This window comes from Octopus bimaculoides, chromosome 10 (assembly GCF_046866305.1).
Source record: "Octopus bimaculoides isolate indiv1 chromosome 10, ASM4686630v1, whole genome shotgun sequence".
NCBI lineage: Eukaryota > Metazoa > Mollusca > Cephalopoda > Octopoda > Octopodidae > Octopus > Octopus bimaculoides.
Window position 1 is genome coordinate 8,164,621 of NC_142937.1, and position 19,871 is coordinate 8,184,491.

A 19,871-nucleotide genomic window follows, 5' to 3' on the forward strand; every position below is an offset into this window, starting at 1 on the left:
CATATACGTAACCTTCTTAATCTTCAGTTTGTCAGTAGTTAAAAAATAGAAATTTATCATGAGTTGTTGATTCCGTAAATCATTTCAGAGAGGATATATTTATTATGTAAATTTTTGCGCATATCTAAAATAATTTAATTCAATATTTAAATGCAATACCTACTTCTTTTATATTTCTTTTCCTGCAATTTCATGTCTTCGTGTTGAACAGTTTTAGATATTTCTTACTTTATTTCATCTTTTTAGCAATGTTTATATTATTCCTAATATTTGTTTCAATATAATATTCATGTCGAATGCGAAAGCCCCTAGACGTTTGGTAATTATGGAAACCCTCCCAAAATAATTTTATATTCGAAAATTTTATACAAAATCGATATATTTTAGTCTATTACACGTATTATACATAAGTGTATCATTTATCCCAGTCAAAATGCGAATTCAAATATAATCCTAAAATGATGTAATATTCTGCATCATGTGTGCTGGTATATTTTAAATCCTATGAATTATTATCAGAAATCTGCTACGCCTTTGGCACGAAGAAAATTGACTTTTCGACCAATTTAATGTATAACAGTTCAGTTTAACTACATTGAATTGATTTCAATTTTTGTATATAATCATTTTAAAGAATTTCAATATATATTTAGTTCTTTAAATTTCAATTTTATTTATATCGCAGTATGCGTTAGTACGTTTGATGTTGCGTACAATCATCAAGAGCATTTCTTGCATCAAGACAAATAATTTTTTGCCTGTACCAGCTTAGGGAAAGACTAGCATAGGTACACGCGTACACAGACATACGTGCATCGATAAACATACATAAATTTATTTTGTGCATGTATATATATTTTCACAATATTCCTGTAAAGTGCTTTAACATAAAGACCAATAAAATGCAACCATTTTTATAAGCAGACGATAGAAACTTCAGGTTGTCAGTAATAAATTCTGATACCTTCAAAGAATATAATCGGGTACTAGCAACTCACAATTCTTCCAATTTGCAGGATAAAAGGAAGATTTAATGAATTTTTGATAAATATTATAACGATTATATTATAAAACAATTTTTTAATTTTTTATAAAATTGTGAATTATTATATAAACTATATTGCTATAAATCTAAAATATCGCTTTGTAATTTCTAATAGTTTACATTGTTAAAAAAAAATTAATTGTTGTATAAATAATGACTCAATATTTAATTAAAATTGTGACATAATTTCTATAAGCATCTTATTTTGGTAGATGACCATATGAAAGTACTGCGGGCACGCAAGCATCAACCAGCAGCCCACCATCTCATGGCTATCCGTTTAATGCGCTGGTACGGACATATCTTCAGTATCCCTGTGAATCATCCTATAAGGGCTTTAATCTTATTTGAAGCAACAGCTGCGGGTTGGAAGAGACCTATCAGATATATATGAGAGGTTTATAGAATAAATTTGATTTAGCGGATATCTCTCCTAGTGAAACTAGTTTGATTTTGGCCCGGGGTTTTGGTATTTTTCTGCCTTTCTTCAATTTTAAGTCTCTTCACTACCATTTTCCACCTCTCCCTCTTCCTCTTCCCAAAATTCTCCACAGAGCTATGCGTTGATGCTACACATTTGTCTATGATAAGCTCTTACTGGGAAAGATTTCTGTCCACTCAACTTTCTGTCAAAATTCTCTCCACTCAACTGATCAACCAATTGCCGTGATTTTTCTGTTTAATAAACTCTTGCTTTTGTATTCAAATTTTTCATATATCTTTTCGGTGTATATGTGCATCGGTACCTGAAGGCAACTCCATATTTAGAGCAACTGTAAAAGAAATTATTGAAAATAATATTGATGAAAATGTATTAAAATCTAAGACAAACCGTATATTTCCGCCTGAAACCATATAATTTTCACACAAATAACCAGAATCTGTTTGCAAAAAAGAAAATAAAGCAATTGTCGTTGAATAAAGCGTGGAAGTATCCACTTATTTACCGGCAATAATAACGACGACCACGGTGAATACGATAATAATTTTCCTCATAACAACAACAACAGCAATAATAATAAACACAAAAACAATAACGATGTATTTTTTATTTAATCTTTATTTTTCAATTCAATGTTATATAATTTTTTTTTGGATTGGTGACTACACTTGTTGTGATTTAACATCATTATGCAAACCAGAATATTTTAAAATATATTTGCACCCCTGATCTTCTAAATTTCAAAGCTTACTCTAAATATTTTATTTCAATGTTTGGTACATTCATTTATATTCAAATCTTCTCCAAAACAAAATGCCGGAGAATATTTTTTCCAAATAATGAATATTCGTTGACATGTTTCATACATTTATCGTCTATGTCAAACACATTGTTATTCATATCTCCACATTTGAGAAAAATAAGTAGAAAAAAGAAAAAAAAGATATAAAACATTGGTAATAAATTAGGTTGTTAGATTAGGTCTTAGGGAATGAACATTCATCGAAGAGATTTGAAACAATAACATCATGGATCACTGAAGTTCGTAGAAATAAGTTTAGCTTTTATACGCATATATGTATATATATATATATATATGTTTATATACCTACATATATACATATATATACCTATATATACATATATTTATACATATATATATACATATATACATTTATATGTGTATATAGATATATACATACACACATACATATATATATATATATATATATATATATATATATATATATATATATATATATATATATATATATATATATATATAACATATGACATATAGTTACACAAAAACACACACATACATACGCACACATATACACCAATTTTGACAAGTAATGATATATATATATATATATATATATATATATATATATATACATAGGGAACTTTATATAATTATAGAAAAATTATTAAACACACATTTACACGAAGACGCACAAACACATACGTATATATATACATATATATATGTATGTGTGTATATATACACACATACATATATACATATAACATATCTATGTAGATATGTATGCATCCTTTCATGTATATGTGTATACGACTTTTATGTGCCCATGGTATTCATGGTTAGCTAACCATGCACGCGGAAACATACATTTACATAAGCACACATACACACATACGGAGACATAAACGTTCAGGCATACAGAGAAAAGCGTACATGCATACGTACAAGGATTGAAATGGTAGGTGAAAACTAGTTAATCAATGAACGGATTTTGTTTTAATATGAAATATCTCCAACATTACTTAACTATTTTCAAATCTTATTGAAATGCGCAGTGATTCATACTTTTAGAGTATTTTTATGAGCTATGAATTTATTTTTTTTTATATATAGCTTTGTTTGTGTGTATATGAATGTGTAGTATCGTGAGCATGGGAAAATATATTTGTTGTGGTGAATAATGTTTGACAAATATTCGTCAAAACTTCAAGATGTTGATATAATCATGACTAGGCACGAGTCTTAGATTTATAACGAAGGGGAAGATGGTTTTGTGGCGTTCATGCCTACAGTAATTAATAGCATAAATGTGATGAGATTGGTTCAAGAGAAAATTGAATGCCTTACATTTATTCATAATATTGTGAATATAAATATGGGTTTGTTGCAGATGTATGAACAGAATGGAATTCGGATTCTCAGCTCTTTCTTCAAATGCATTAAATTCATCAATGAAAGCAGTTTCCCTGAAGAATCTGACTGTGATTAACAATTTATATTCAGCGAAATTTACAATTTCTTTACGTTAATGCGAAAGACACAGTCATAGTAATAATAATGATATAGAAGATAATTATGATCAAGTTGATGGTGATGGTGATGGTGATGGTAATGATAATGCTATTATGGTAACAAGAATGATGTTAATGAAGGTTATGGTGCAGATGACAATTTTATCCATGACGAAAGATAAAAATGTCCATGATAATTATGAAAATACTAATACTAATTTTAATCATCATATATAATTTCCATTATGCTCAATGCCAATATCTCAGTAAAGATTTCATAGTCGACTGAATCGACATTATTACCTTATCTGGAGGATGAAAGACAAATCAACACCGGCGTTTAAATTACAAGAACAATAGCAATGATTTCTCATACTGGCACCATGCAACGAATTGCATTATAGTGGTATAGGTAATTGAATCGACGACATCAGTATTTTTTTTCTCTGTAACAATGTATTGACCCGGAGGGATGGAATGTGAACTGAACCTCAGTGGCATTTGAACTCAGAATGCAGAGATTCAAAGAGGAATTCTGTTAGGTATTTAGTCCAATGCAATAAAATTTCTGCCACACTACAGCCCTTCTGCTAAACAATAGTGATCATAATAACAGAAACATCGAAACACAACAAATATCAGCAACAGGATATCTATATAACGGAGACGGAAGGAAGCAAATAACTGGGTTCACAATGTAAATGAAGATTAATAAAAAGCAGTATTTTAAAACCTATTTAGTTATTATTATTATTATTATTATTATTATTATTATTATTATTATTATTATTATTATTATTATTATTATTATTATTATTTTTATCATTATTAATATTGTTGTTATTATTATTATTGATGTTATGATTATTTTTCATTGTTTTTAATCGGTATATATATATATATATATATATATATATATATAAAATATGAAGAGACAGGAATAAATTTTATTTTATTTGTATTTGATAATCTCCTGGTATTGCGAGTGAATATTGTATTTTTACTTAACAATAACAATTTATTGTATTAAATCATCAGGTCATGAAAGTTTGACGTCGTACTCTGATACCTGATAATGATCCTAACGTGAATATAATAGTGTGTTTATAGAAGGGGTACAACGGTTTAGTTGATCTAGGTTAACACACCATCTGACACGATGCCAGATAAGTGCATCTCAGGGTTTTTTAATATTGTTATTATTCATTTAATTTCTGCTGCTTGTATTAATATAACTTATATGTTATAGTTAATTCAAATTACTGTACTAGTTGTTCCAGAACAAGACTTGCATTACATTTGTTATTTTGGTTTAGCTTAATTCTTGTAGTGGTATCTATAGAAATGAATATGTGATAAACTAATCGCATAAACTTATAGTTGATTATTTGCGAATGGGCAAGTCTGATTGTATACGACAATGTCGTTGGTCATGTTCATGTGTGAGGTACGAAATTAATAAAGCATATATTTCTTTAATTACCTACATACACACACATAAACTAGTTATCCTGTTTTCACGTAGTTAACTATATTACTGCATATACAAACAAATTGATCGATTTATCTATCTATGCGTGTGTATGTACGCACACATACACACATGCAAACACATATATCCGTGTATATATATATGTATATATGCGTATATATATATATATATATATATATATATATATATATATGTTTCCATGAACGTATATATATATGTCTATATATATGGATATATATGTTTGCATGATTGTGTGTGCATATATATATATATATATATATATATGTATGTATAGTGTGTGTGTGTGTGTGTATGTATGTGTGTGTGTGTGTGTGTGTATGCGTGCGTGCCTGTATATATTGATGTGTATAAGTATATTATCTACGTTCATTACCGTGTGTTCTTCGGAGCTAAATTTTACAAGTGACGTCCGATTTTAGAGAAAACAACATAAAATGTATTCACCAAATTTTGAAAGATTAGCTCTTTTATTTATATTACTGATATTAAAATATTAAACAAAGTAGTCACTGAGCAAGGAACAAATAATTTGAAAAGGAAACATAGGTGAAGTTAAAAAGTAAAAAAAAAGAACATTTATACATTTTGTATTTCTGAAAGAATAATGAAATAAACACGATAGAATTGTTAGGCTTACCAAGTAGAAAATGTTTGTTGTACTTTTACACGATAGAAAAAGCGTTATTTATGTGCCACTCAAGAAGACATTCATACAATTTCGATAAAATTTTAATGCATTTAATGTAATGTATGAATTGATATAAATAATATATATATATATATATATATATATATATATATATATATATATATATACATATGTATATATACATATATATATATGTATATATATACATATGTGCATAAAATATATAAATAAATAAATATATATATATATATATATATATATATATATATATATATATATATATTTTATATACATATCTATACATATATATATATATATACAATATGTGCATATTGTGTATATATATATATATATATATATATATATATATATATATATATATATATATATATATATACTTACACATACACACATACATGCACACACACACCCACCCACATAAATATATATATAAATGTATATTTATATATGTTTCTCTGCTTGTGTGTGTTTCTGTGTCTATATGTTCTTGTCTGGTAGGGCGCATGTTAGCTGACAAACAAAAGAAACCTGGCGCAAGGCAGATTGCCGGAATAACGTGCAGATTTCTTGGCGCTATGGATTACTTTATGGAAATGCAGTACAGTTTAAAATTTACTCTCGATATTATAGAGGGACTATTTTATTTAGTCTTTATTTTGATGTGGGCTCAAATATGAAAATCTCTTTCATATATGTAATAGAAGTAATCCGTTGTCAAATTTCGTTTCTGGTGAACAGAAATCTTATTCGGAACAGACACATACACATACGCTCGCGCGCGGGTACAGACGCACACACGCGCACGCAGACACACACTCACACATGCATGCACGTAAATATACATGCATCTATAAATAGCTGTACATAACTGTAATGTTGTATGTATTTATGTACTGTTGCATGTAAATTTAAATGATAGATTTCTTAATCCTTTCGTAAAATGATGCTTGATTAGCGGTGAGGCAATACTCTCAGACAAAGCATCAAAGCGTTATCTCAATTATAATATATATATATACACATTGTTAAATATATATATATATATATATATATATATATATATATATATATATATATATATATATATATATATATATATATATATATATATATATATATATATATATATATATATATATATATATATATATATATATATATATATATATATATATATATATATATATATATATATATATATTGATCTGTGTACATTTATGCATCTATGCCTGTATACCTACGCATGTATAAAGTGTAATGTGGACATGAGTGAAGGAAGGAAATATTGATATATTTGTTTGTAAAGTTAATTTCAGTATGGCATAAAATGCAATCGCTTCTTTAAAACATTGTATTTCCCCAGCTTAAGGAACAATATTACTTTCTTTCTTTCATTTATTCTTTCTGTCTTTCTATTTTCCTCCCTCCCTTTATATTTATTTATGTGTGTGTGTGTGTGTGTGTGCATTGAGATATGTACACGTATATCTATCAATCTATCTGTCTATTTTCACAGACACACACACACACACACACACACACACACACACACACGTACACACACAAATAGGGGCCTGTTTGGAATCTTAGATGCATTTATATAGCTATACGCTCTGTTTTCTTTACACACATGCATACACATAAACACGAACCCACTCGCATACACATACATAAGCTAACACGAAACGCATACATTTACTCATACATCTGTGCTGTATATTTATATTTGCGATTGAGCAACTGTATAGAGTTACACATTTTATAATTACGTGTGTGTATAATATATCTTTGAATGTATCATATATATTTCAGTACATTTATACTACATTTATACAATTTGTACCATATTAGCAACATAATTACCGAACTGAAATGTTTATATTACGTAACTCAAACTGAGATAACTGAAAATTGTACATTTTCTTAAATAGAATTTCACTTTTCAAATATAATATAGCAACATGTAAATGCATGCATAGGGGTGTATGAGTCTATTGAATATAATAAGCATGTATATATGTGTATATACGTATGAATATATATATATATACGTATGTATATATATATATATATATATATATATATATATATATATATATATATATATTTCACACACATGTGTCTATGTTTTGGGGTCTGTTAATGAATGTGTGTGTTTATATATCTTTATCTGTTTAGGAAATTATACTTTTAAATATTCACAGCAGTTTTCTGCATATTTCCGAGTGGGTGCGAATAAATGCTAAGGACTTAAAGAAATTGGTGAATATATCAGCGGTATACCATCCACTGTTTCATTTCTCATCAGTATAAATTTAAAATCATAAATACGTATTTAACCGTATGGTTACCGCCGAACACATATAATTGACTTTACGTACTTTAAAATTGCTAGAAATATACATCTTAATATTTATGCAAGTACACCATTACAGCATACTATATATATGTGTATGCATATATATATATATATATATATATATATATATATATATATATATATATATATATACATACACATGTATATATATATGTATACTTGTATATATGCTTACATATACATACAAAACATATATATATATATATATATATATATATATAATATATGTGCATATATATAGATATATACATGTGTTATTTAATATAGTGGGCTTATATTGTTTTATTGTTTAGATAATCTTCACTTAAATTCTGTGGAAGTGTTTAATAATTCTTCAATGTATGCATTGAGTAGAAGCCCGACCCTTCATTTCCTGAGGTTTTGAATAGACCAGCACTAAATAACCTCGGTTTAGAGTCAGCATCGAAAGTACATTAACTCCCCTTGCAAAATTTTGATTTCAGTTTTACGTAGAATTAATTCCAGATGACCAGATAAAAAAAAAATGTATATATTTATTCTCGTATCAGTAAAGTACTTTGATATGACGATTCTGCGAAGATGATGTACAACAATATTTTATATATATACACCGTTCGTATATATCTATCATGTATGAAACTTGGAACCTAATTTAATGAGAATTGAGGATTAAATCCTGATACATTATATTGAAATTTTACTTTTCATATCAATCAAATTTTGCAAATACACCTTTAACGTACACACTTTGCTGTGTATAATAATGTCTCCATAATAAAAATTTCTGCTTTTATTTTCGGTTTTTATGTCTTCATCATTAGATTCCCTTTATAATTCATGCAATCAAAATCAATAAAATATAATCTGTGAAAGAAAATTCTAAATGTTGTCTGGTCTGGAAATATTTCTCTTTACGTTTCCTATTATAACTTTCAGAAATTTTCTGTTTACATTGACATTATGCCCTGGGTCATTTTCATTTACATTCATAAAATTAACGTTAGATTTCTCTTATATCCCATGATCGATGGAATAATTTCTCGTATTTTCGCAAGATACTACCGCTCCATAATTGTAAAAGTAAACACTCAACAACAAATCTTATAATATCAACAACAACAACAAGAATAGAAAACAAAACAGGAAATTGTGTGTATATTCAAAATAGTATCAAATATATTACCAGCGAACAATTTGAAAGAATTCATCATCGTATCCAGCTATAGCGACAAAACAGTCTGAAAGATTTTGATGAATGAAAATATATCTGAAGAAATAAACTCAGCAAAATAAACATTATTATGAATTCGACTTCTACGAATAACAAAAATTCATACATCAAAACATCCCTCTGTGTTTCTAAAAAGAAATTTGCATATCTAACTCTTAATCTGTTACTCTCTTAGTCTTCCGCTATACCCTACACCCTGTACGTCACTCTCTATCATATAGCCATTAATATAGGTATGCATATGCATGTATATATAAAGAAATATACATATATATGCTTGTGCATATATATAGTATCTCTCTATCTTTCTTTCTCTCTCTCTCTCACGTTCTCTTTCTATATATATATATATATTTAAACGTATATATCTGTGTTTGTGTAAGTGTGTTTGTGGGTGTGTGTGTGTGTGTATGAATGTGTTTATGTATATGGTATATGAGGGGCAGATTGAAATGAGAATGAAAATAACTTGATTGTACAAAAAGACGCTTTAAACTGATTAAACGAAAATTAACTGGACATAGAAAATGCGTCATAGCAAGATCAAATGATTTTAAAACGATTTAATAACGTTGTATAAGCGAAAGAGCTTTGAAGACACATACCTTCCATGCTGAAGAAAAAACTGAAGAAAAACAGAAATGGCCTAAAACTTAATTTACCTAATTGTTGCTTTGTTGATGATAGTATACGATTTACCATCATTTGGTGATGATGGTTACAAGTAATGTACGAACTTAAAAAACAATTTCGTCCAGACTTATCGTGCAATATGCTTTAATAATCATATCTAACTTTATGCATATATATATATATATGTATATATATACATATATATATGTATATTCTTTCACACCTATATTAGTATATAAGTATGTTTTATGTACACTGGAACTTATTAATTACTTGTGCACAAATATAATTCATAAATTATGTGCAAATATATAAATACACTATTTACATACAATGACAATGCCACACTTACAGATACACAAATAGCCTACAGCAATCGTGTAGATGGGGGAGGGGTTACATTGAATCATTGATATGCATCAGTGTTTCATTTTAAATTACTGCTTAATAAAAAAAATAACGTCAGTTGTTTCAAAATGTCCTTACATACTAGTGTGATATGTATTGTTTTCTTCGCAATTTCACATTTTTTTTCCGCTTTCTTCACCCACCTGAGTGTATATATCGGCTCGCTCAAACAAGCAACGTATATAAGTATGTATATGCGTACATATATATATGTATATATGTATATATATATATATATATATATATATATATATATATATATATATATATATATATATATATATATATATATATATATATATATAGGCACACACACACTCACACACATAATAATATGTGAGCGTGTAAATGAAAAAAAAAAAGATGAAAGAAAATATATCTGCATGTATGAGAAGTATACATGTATGATTAAACATCAGAAATAAAAATGTCCGGATTATTGCAGTCTTGCATTCACTAGCATTTATTCTTACCTTAATATAAGAAATGTTAAAGGTGGAAGTAACGAATGCAATCGAAATATCTGGCGGATTTTATTAATAGTAATAATTCGCTGTATATTCCACTATGAAAGGTTCAAGCTAATTTTTAGCGGTCTGGTGTGTTTTAAATCTTTAATTATTGCAGTGACAAGGGTAAGTTTTTAAGTGTCTTGGTTTATTTTTCTTATTAAGTTAGGAATATTTGTTTTATATGAAGCAGAAATTGAAAGTGTCAATGTTTCTAATATCATTCTTTCTCTGTAAAGAAATGCCACTAAGATGTACAACGACAGTACAAAATGCAGAGATATTTAAAGTCTTAAATGTTAGATACAGAGTAAGAGAAATAAAACAGTCATGTATATATGTGTAATTATTCATGCATGTAAGCATCTATGTAAGAACTTATATACGAGTCGGTAAATTTGTGTGAGGGCGTGTTTGTATGCGTGAATGTATGTACTTATTAATTTACATAAGCAATAGAGTAAGAAGTATCAGAGATCTTTAGAATATTTCAATTATGAGGATTTTATACTCACTAGTAGATAGAACAAAAATCTGTTGTATACTGTTACACTTGTGAAATGATGTGCCACTCTAGGTAAATGTATGAAAATTGGTTTGCTTGTGGTTGCCAGAAATATTTTTCAAGAAGTATGTTTTCTGCCGAGGGACGTTATGACATTTCAGATATATATATATATATATATATATATATATATATATATATATATATATATATATATATATATATATATGTATAAATATATAATCTGTTTTTATATACTGTCACTGATAAAAGCCATCTTTAATCTGTAGCATTCATTTCATCTGCTGATAGGATCTCGATGTTTCATCTGGTCACATATTGCAGAGATATGAATCCCAGAGTTCTTATCTTCCGAATTATAAGTTTTCGCTTCGTCTGATATAGTTTTCAGAACTAACTCATCACTATTATTATTATTATTATTTAAATTATGGCTTTTCTTATTTTAACAAAAATGTGAGTGGAGATAATCAAGCAGTAATCGTCGAGCGAGGCTAGAGTGCATAGAAGATGAATGTAATACCAGTAGTATGTCTGGATGTAGGGCAGTGTTCTGCAGATACTGTTGGCCACTAAATTATCACGGAACACAAACATACGTACTAAAATGCACATGCAAGCATAAATATTTCAGTGCTGAGCGGATAATTATAAGTAGGTATATATATATATATATATATATATATGTATGTATATATGTGTATGTGTGTGGGAAAGCTATGTATATATTTGTTAATACATATGAATATATGTGCATATATATATATATATATATATATATATATATATATATATATATATATATATATATATATATATATATATATATATATATATATATATATATATATATATATATATATATATATATATATACATATATATATATATATACATATATTATGTAGGTATATATTCAAATGCCCACATAAATATACATATATATATGAATATATGTCCACATATATATATATGTATGTATATACACACACACACACACACACACACACACACACACACACACACACACACACATATATATATATATATATATATATATATATATAATTTCGATTAACCGTCAACTAACAACATTTAACAAATCTTTCGGATTTAGCAGATATTCTATAAAAAAAATATATAAACACCAATTATAAACCAACAGATATTTCACTGGTATTAGTGACAGATGATGTGGGCTGGTCAAGTGCCATGCAAACAAAGGTGATACAGCAAGTGACAATACATATCAATCCACCTGCACGCTTTGATAGTGCTTCGATTGATTGATCGATTATTTGTATATAAATGATCTGTTTTTCTGTGTTTGTAGTATGTTTGGTGGAGCTCAGGTTTAATCATCTTCGACTCTTTAGTGATGATACCACAGGTGTCGTCCTTGTAATCTATACGTCTTGTTGCAGAGGTCTTCATCATTGGACACGTGATGTTGATGGGCAGTCATCGGTGGTGGACTACGCGGTCCCCATCTCTCACTGTCTGGGCGTCACAGTTCTGAAAAAGATTCCATCACATTCGGACATTACCATGTATCCCAAGGAGAGGTTGTGTCTTGATATGGCGAAAACATACTTTTTATAGATTTGTTTTTAATTTTAAATCTGGTAACTACAAGCAAATCAACAAAACATTATTTTTGACTATAGAGAAAGAATGTTAAGATACTTTAGAGGATAGAATGAATATAATTAGATGATTCTTTGTGAATAATAGTAATTTCTGTGTGAATTGTGATTTAGAGTGATACGTTAGATCTAAAAGAGGAATATTAAAGAAAATGAAATGGAGAGGACTGTGAGCAACAAAAACAAGAAAAATAGAGAAAAATGCTCTATCTGGGAATTTAAAATATAGACATGCAGAATTACTTACGTAGACAATTCTATATATATATATATATATATATATATATATATATATATATATACATATATATGTATGAGTGTTTGTATGTATATTATATATGTATATATATATGTATATATATATATATGTATATGTATATATATGTATATGTATATATATGTATACATACCTACATATACATTTACATATATATAAATTTATATATATATATATATATATATATATATATATATATATATATATATATATATATATATATATATATATATATATATATATATATACATATACATATACAGGTAGCAATGAAATGTAAAAATGAGAAAGTTTCACACATTAGACATTTTATTTTATAGTTATGTATTTAATGCCTCTTTTTCAATTTGTCATATTTCTGAATTTTAATCGAAGTAAGAATCAAATGAATGTGAATTATGCCATTTAATTATGCAAGACATGAAATAATTAAAGAAAAGCAGAAAAATAATTAACGTTCCATATAATGTAACCATGATATCAGGTTTAAAGATTAAAATTGTATTACGAAACGGCCTTTATCTCACAGATTATTAACGGAAAACATATAGATATGACAAAATGAAATTTGGCTATGAACACAATAAAAAACGGAAACAACAACAATGAAAATAATTATAATAAACATAATATGTAAGTATAATTAATTGCTAATATATTTCAAGTGTTAATTTATAACTATTTGTGCATATCTATATGTTTGTTGAATAAAGAACATAATGCTATATGTGCAGAAATATTTTTGCGAAATAAATTACGGTGAAAAAAATGCAAAATTCTAAAACGTTGAATGAATATTGCACACACGAGACATGAAGCATTGGAGAATATATAGCTTATGTAATTCTAAAAAATGTACTATTTATGAATCCAGCAAAGTTGATGTATGCAGAATTAAACTATGTCAACAATAAACGTATATTTCCAGATTTCATAAAAACACAGTAATACATGCAAAACACACACTCTTATGATTTTTACTCATATAACAGTTTTATACGTTTGAGAAAACTAAAAAAGAAGTTTGTTTATTTAAAGATGTTATGAATTATCGCCTAAATATAATTTAAAGCAAAGTTGTAAGGTAGTGTGAAATACGAAATATATAATAACGAAATATTATACTAGCACGAAACATTGTTAAATATGCGGTAACAACTGTAATATACTTTGTACATAATATTTAATTATATATATATGTGTGTGTGCATGTGTGTATTTGCGTGCGTGTGTGCTTGTGTGTTTGTACGTGAGAGCAGCGTGTCCTGTAGATAATCGTTATAGCTACACTCGGTGTCTCCTGTTTAAAGGGCACATGTATAGAAACTCACAAAAATTCTCTTCCACACACACAACTCACACCCCATAGACACATAATCTCTACTCCTTGTTTTCAGCAATTTTTGCATTTAGTTTCAAACAACATCATATATCGATGACATTACTAAAGAACGAATACGCACGCGCACGTATACACAACATTAGACACATGTCATATATAACATTATTGTATGATTAAATATGATGCTACATCGAACGTATTTAACATATATTTAAAGTAATTATAAAAATATTATAAACAACGCATAGTCTAATGACACTTGAAAGTGGTTAAGGGATAGTTAAGAAACGTTAGGAGATAGGAGAAGAATATATTTAATAAATGTCTTCGAGTATTATTCAAAATATTTGTACTGTTCTTTGCTTAGCATACCCACAAGCAATGGATACACACGCATATAGCATATATATATATATATATATATATATATATATATATATATATATATATATATATATATATATATATATATATATACATATATATATATGTTTGTGTGTGTGTATATGTGTGTGAGTGTGCGTGTACGTGTGCGTGTACGAGTGCGTGTGCATGTATGCGTATATGTGTATATGTATATGTATATATACACATGTATATGTGTGTGTGTGTATACATATATATACCTGTATCGATACTCATATCTATCAATATGTATATTAACTTTTTGGGATGCAGAACACATTCATATCATCTGGCATATGTAGAGTGGAGAAGCGAGTTAAACGAAAAGTAACAATGGCTTCTAGTTGAAAATATTTATCCCCCAATTGATGAGTTGATGTGATCACGTTCTCTAAATTTTCATCAAACTTTCCTCGTTGTAGGCAACCAGAATATTGCCGTTCGTTTATTTGCATTCATTATTTGGTAACATTTCACTGCCGACAATTACTACGGTTTCGTGGATTTGCATAAAAGTCGAGCGTGAGCTCACAGATATAATATACAGAATAGGCAGTAATTTCACTATACATGGCATGGATTACACACACTGCAGTTGTGCGTGGTTATGTTAGACCTATAGTTGTGTGCCCAGGCAATTAACAGCGAATGCATTAAATTTTATCAAAAGGGCTTATCTCTATTAACAACATCAAGGTATGTCGCTATCGTATTAACAAATACTTCATGCTGCTGGTTAATTTGCTCTTTCATGTGGTGGCATATTTAGCAATTACGAAGTTTAGGTAAATAAGGAGTGGCCCTTTCAAGATGCTTCATATGGTGTTGGGAAAGTGGTTTTAATGGCCTGAAGCCTTCGTATAACGTGGATTGCAAGATGAAGCTTTCCCCGTTCCCATACCTGTAGTGTTACATGTGTTATGGAAATCTCCTTTGAAACTATTTACTTTTTCCCATGTAGTATTAGTATTTCGTGATGCCATCGTGTGATGTAGGAGTGGTTCTACAGAGCAGATTGTTATAGGAGTATCATCCTACTTGTGGACAGTTCATAAGATTTAGACAGCTTCAAAGTGCAGTGCGGTGTGAAATTTATCAGCAGTTAGTTCTCCATGTGTTAGTGTGCAATGTTGGATGTAATGTTATCAAATCATAAGTAGCTAACCTTGACCTTAAGAGAATTAAAATGCTTATGGAATTATGAAATGTCTATTTGGCATCAAAAGAAAAAAAAAGACTTCTGGTTGAAAACGTGTAGTAGATAAAAGGAAAGTATAAGCTAGATTAAATTTCTCTTTTTCACTCTCTCTGCTTTGAGGAAGTGGATGGCACAATCTTCTTTGTTAGTAACTATTCAGTAAACCAGTCTTCGCTGGTGATCTATTGTAATGAAATGCATCCTATACAAGATTCCTCTGTCCGCCTGTAGATTGGAATTCCTTCAGTTGATACTTGTAAGTAGGTTTACAATTACAACTGGGGGAAATTTGGAGTTCCATATAACGAGATTCCTCTTTCGGCTTTCAGTAAGGGGAATACTTGCGTGCGTCGAGCTTTAAAGTTACGCACTGGAATTTGCTAGCCGAATTCTTTGAAGATGCAGAGATTTTTCCTAAACATATCCCTGGCGTGACCGTTTATATAGCTTGAAATCTGTACAGATCCAAATGAGCGGGTGTGTGAGCTTTTTATGGCTAACCAATAGAAATAATCTGATGAGGCTAGTGCCACCGGTCTCTTCATAACTCGCCATGGATACTTTGATCAATGTTTGCTTTTTTAATCCGGTAGGAATCATTGTGAACTCTTAGCTATCAAAACGATTCTAATATCGAAATAGCTACTTCTGAAAAATTGTCTACCGAAGTGTTGATGTTATTTCGATATTGAAGCGTAGTAATCGAGGATAAAATCCTGAATATAACGAGAGGAATTTATATTTTCAATGACGAGGAACCAGCTGATCTTCAGTAGTACTAAAATATTATTGGATCACAGTTATAGCTCTTCTAATATCAGCGTTAATGCAAACAAATTTAGCTTGGGCTCCTTAGCCATGATGTAGCGAGTGCATGTGTCTACACGGTTCACATGATCTTCTATATTTAGGAGTGTGACTAGTAACTATGCTTCAGATTTCATTTTATTGTATGTTCAGACGTTAGTTTTCTTGTACGATTTGGTGATGGTGTTAGTAAGATGAACTTCTTGTACGGAGATATTAGATTCTTATTTTTTCTTTTGTACGTGAAGTTTTGGAAGAGGTAAGAAATGATGCCGAAATATGACACTTTTGAAGATGGTTTTTCAATTCAACTTTGGAATTCTGATGTTTTTCTAAGAAGAGCATAATCGCTTTTTTGAAACCTAATTGCTCTGCGGATATACTTGTTCTAGTATTTATGCAGCAGATGATTTCAACGTCTTCTGCCAATAAATAGTATTACGAGACTACGTCAGTATAACATTATATCCTTACATTTCCAAATAAATGTTATGAGGGCTACATTTTGTATATAATATTTATGCATATATATACGTACGCACACGCACGCGCACGCACACATTCATATACATGTATATATATATACACACATATGTACACAGATATGTGTGTTTGTGTATGTGTGTGTATTTTGTTCTTGTAACTTGTGAAGTTCGTTCTGCCAAAAACGGACATATCACTGGTTCCACTGTATTACCTTTTACTACGGACCCACTAATCACTGGATTGCTTGATTAATTTTACATTCAATCGATCAAATAGCTGGTTTGCCAGCTTGTCTCTGTCACCATTCCGAATTTTATCAATGACTTGCCCTTATTTAATTTAGTTTAAAGGAAACGAGGCAGATTTGTCTCTGTATGTATATATGTGTGTGTATGTATACGTATATATATATATATATGTATATATATATATATATATATATATATATATATATATATATATATATATATATATATATATATATATATATGTATATATATATATATATATTCACATTTACACAAATGAGTTCAAAGAGATATATAATCCTGGCGGTTAACCGTGCTTCCTCTTAAATCGGTTTTATACGGTTAACCACAGCGCATGTATACACACACACGCACTCTCTCTCCCTCCCTCCTCCTCCTCTCTCTCTCTCTCAAACACACACACATGTATGAGTAGAAAAATAAATGAAATGAGAAATAAGGAAAGCTTCTACCAATGCAGAAAGATTAAAAACACCTTTATATTTCAGGCGCAAAGACCTATCTTCAGAGGAATACGGTGAAAGAAATGTGTATTTACATAGATACAGATTTCTTTAACTGTATTCTTTTGAAGGCATAAAGGTTTTTTTTTTTAAACGTTTTGTAAAATTAGAAGCCCTCCTTATTTTTTATTTCATACTTCTTTTTTATTTCTGTACTCCAATGGTTCAAGCGAAATACCGGGCTCTTCTTCCAATGGCAATTCATCGATATCAGTCGCTCCTGAGTGGGATTTAGGGTGGAGTGGTCTACCGGCGAACAAGCAAATCAAATACATTGAGTATGTGTGTTCGATACAAAACACTAGCACTGCTTCTAATTCATTTTCGTATATATTTTTATGTTTGCTGCATCGTGACATACGAGCAAATGGATTTTACACTATTCATATATAATCATGGATTGATGATCCAGTTCGTCTCTGATTCGAATCAGGTACGTGATATTGATAAGCCGCAAAAATAGCGAAACACCTATGTTCATCGCTCCTAAATAGCATCTGGGGCGAAGTCTCTCGCCTGTCTATGACTTTCATTTGTTTTAACAGCCGGCGCTTTAAAACAGTACTCCACACCATGTACAACCGCAGCCCACTGGCAAACAATCTTGGTGCATGGACTGAATATGCGTAGTCATTAACGAGTTTATGACAGTGTTAACACGAAGTAATCAGAATTTAGGAAGTAATGCAAATACTCAAGCATTGTCGTTACACAATAATATAAAAAAGGGATAGCTAATCATTTAAATTCTAAAAGGTATATAATCACACGCTGAATTTCACCGACGTTATCCTCAGAATGCACAGTTACCGGACAGTCTCTTCTGTTAGTACTTTTCCAAAGATGACTGGGCAAAACACGGAGGAAGTCAGAATTTTGGATAATTCTTTATTAGTGCCTTCGTTCATTTAACCGAACTCTTCAAGACAAATATTAAGACCAAAGCATCATTTTGGTTTTACGTTTTGTTTTGAAGAATTCGGTTGAATGAACAAAAGCGTTAATAAAGAATTATCCAAAATTCTGCCTGCCTCGTTTTCTCAACATACTTATATACACAATATATTCACACACACACACACACACACACACATATATATATATATATATATATATATATAGATATATGCATGTATGCATGCATGTATATATAGATATATGTATATATATATATATATATATATGCATGTATGCATGCATGTATATATATAGATATATGTATATATATATATATATATATATATATATATATATATATATATATATATATATATATATATACACACGTACACACACACACGTACACACACACACGCACACAT

At 29.1% G+C, this 19,871-nt stretch overlaps 1 protein-coding gene and 1 long non-coding RNA gene across 11 annotated transcripts in view; one reads left to right on the forward strand and one right to left on the reverse strand.

Moving 5' to 3' along the window:
- Window positions 1-2,089, forward strand: part of LOC128248873 (uncharacterized) — a 43,581-nt gene extending 41,492 nt beyond the window's left edge. For 3 of the 5 annotated variants that reach the window (XR_016243323.1, XR_016243324.1, XR_016243325.1), the window contains one exon: window positions 1,242-2,089. This is a non-coding gene — a long non-coding RNA (uncharacterized LOC128248873). The remainder of the gene's footprint in view (window positions 1-1,241) is intronic. The other 2 variants (XR_016243326.1, XR_008265002.2) reach the window with 1 other exon arrangement.
- LOC106868423 (uncharacterized) overlaps window positions 1-19,871 on the reverse strand; it is a 350,125-nt gene that overhangs the window by 31,566 nt on the left and 298,688 nt on the right. For 5 of the 6 annotated variants that reach the window (XM_089358351.1, XM_089358353.1, XM_089358350.1 and 2 more), the window contains one exon: window positions 12,548-13,131. The exons of the other annotated variant lie outside the window; for it this stretch is intronic. In XM_089358351.1, the coding sequence (XP_089214477.1) occupies window positions 13,078-13,131 (54 nt within the window). In that variant the 3' untranslated portion in view covers window positions 12,548-13,077. Of the gene's footprint in view, window positions 1-12,547; window positions 13,132-19,871 lie in introns of those variants that run through there. 6 annotated transcript variants of the gene reach the window in all.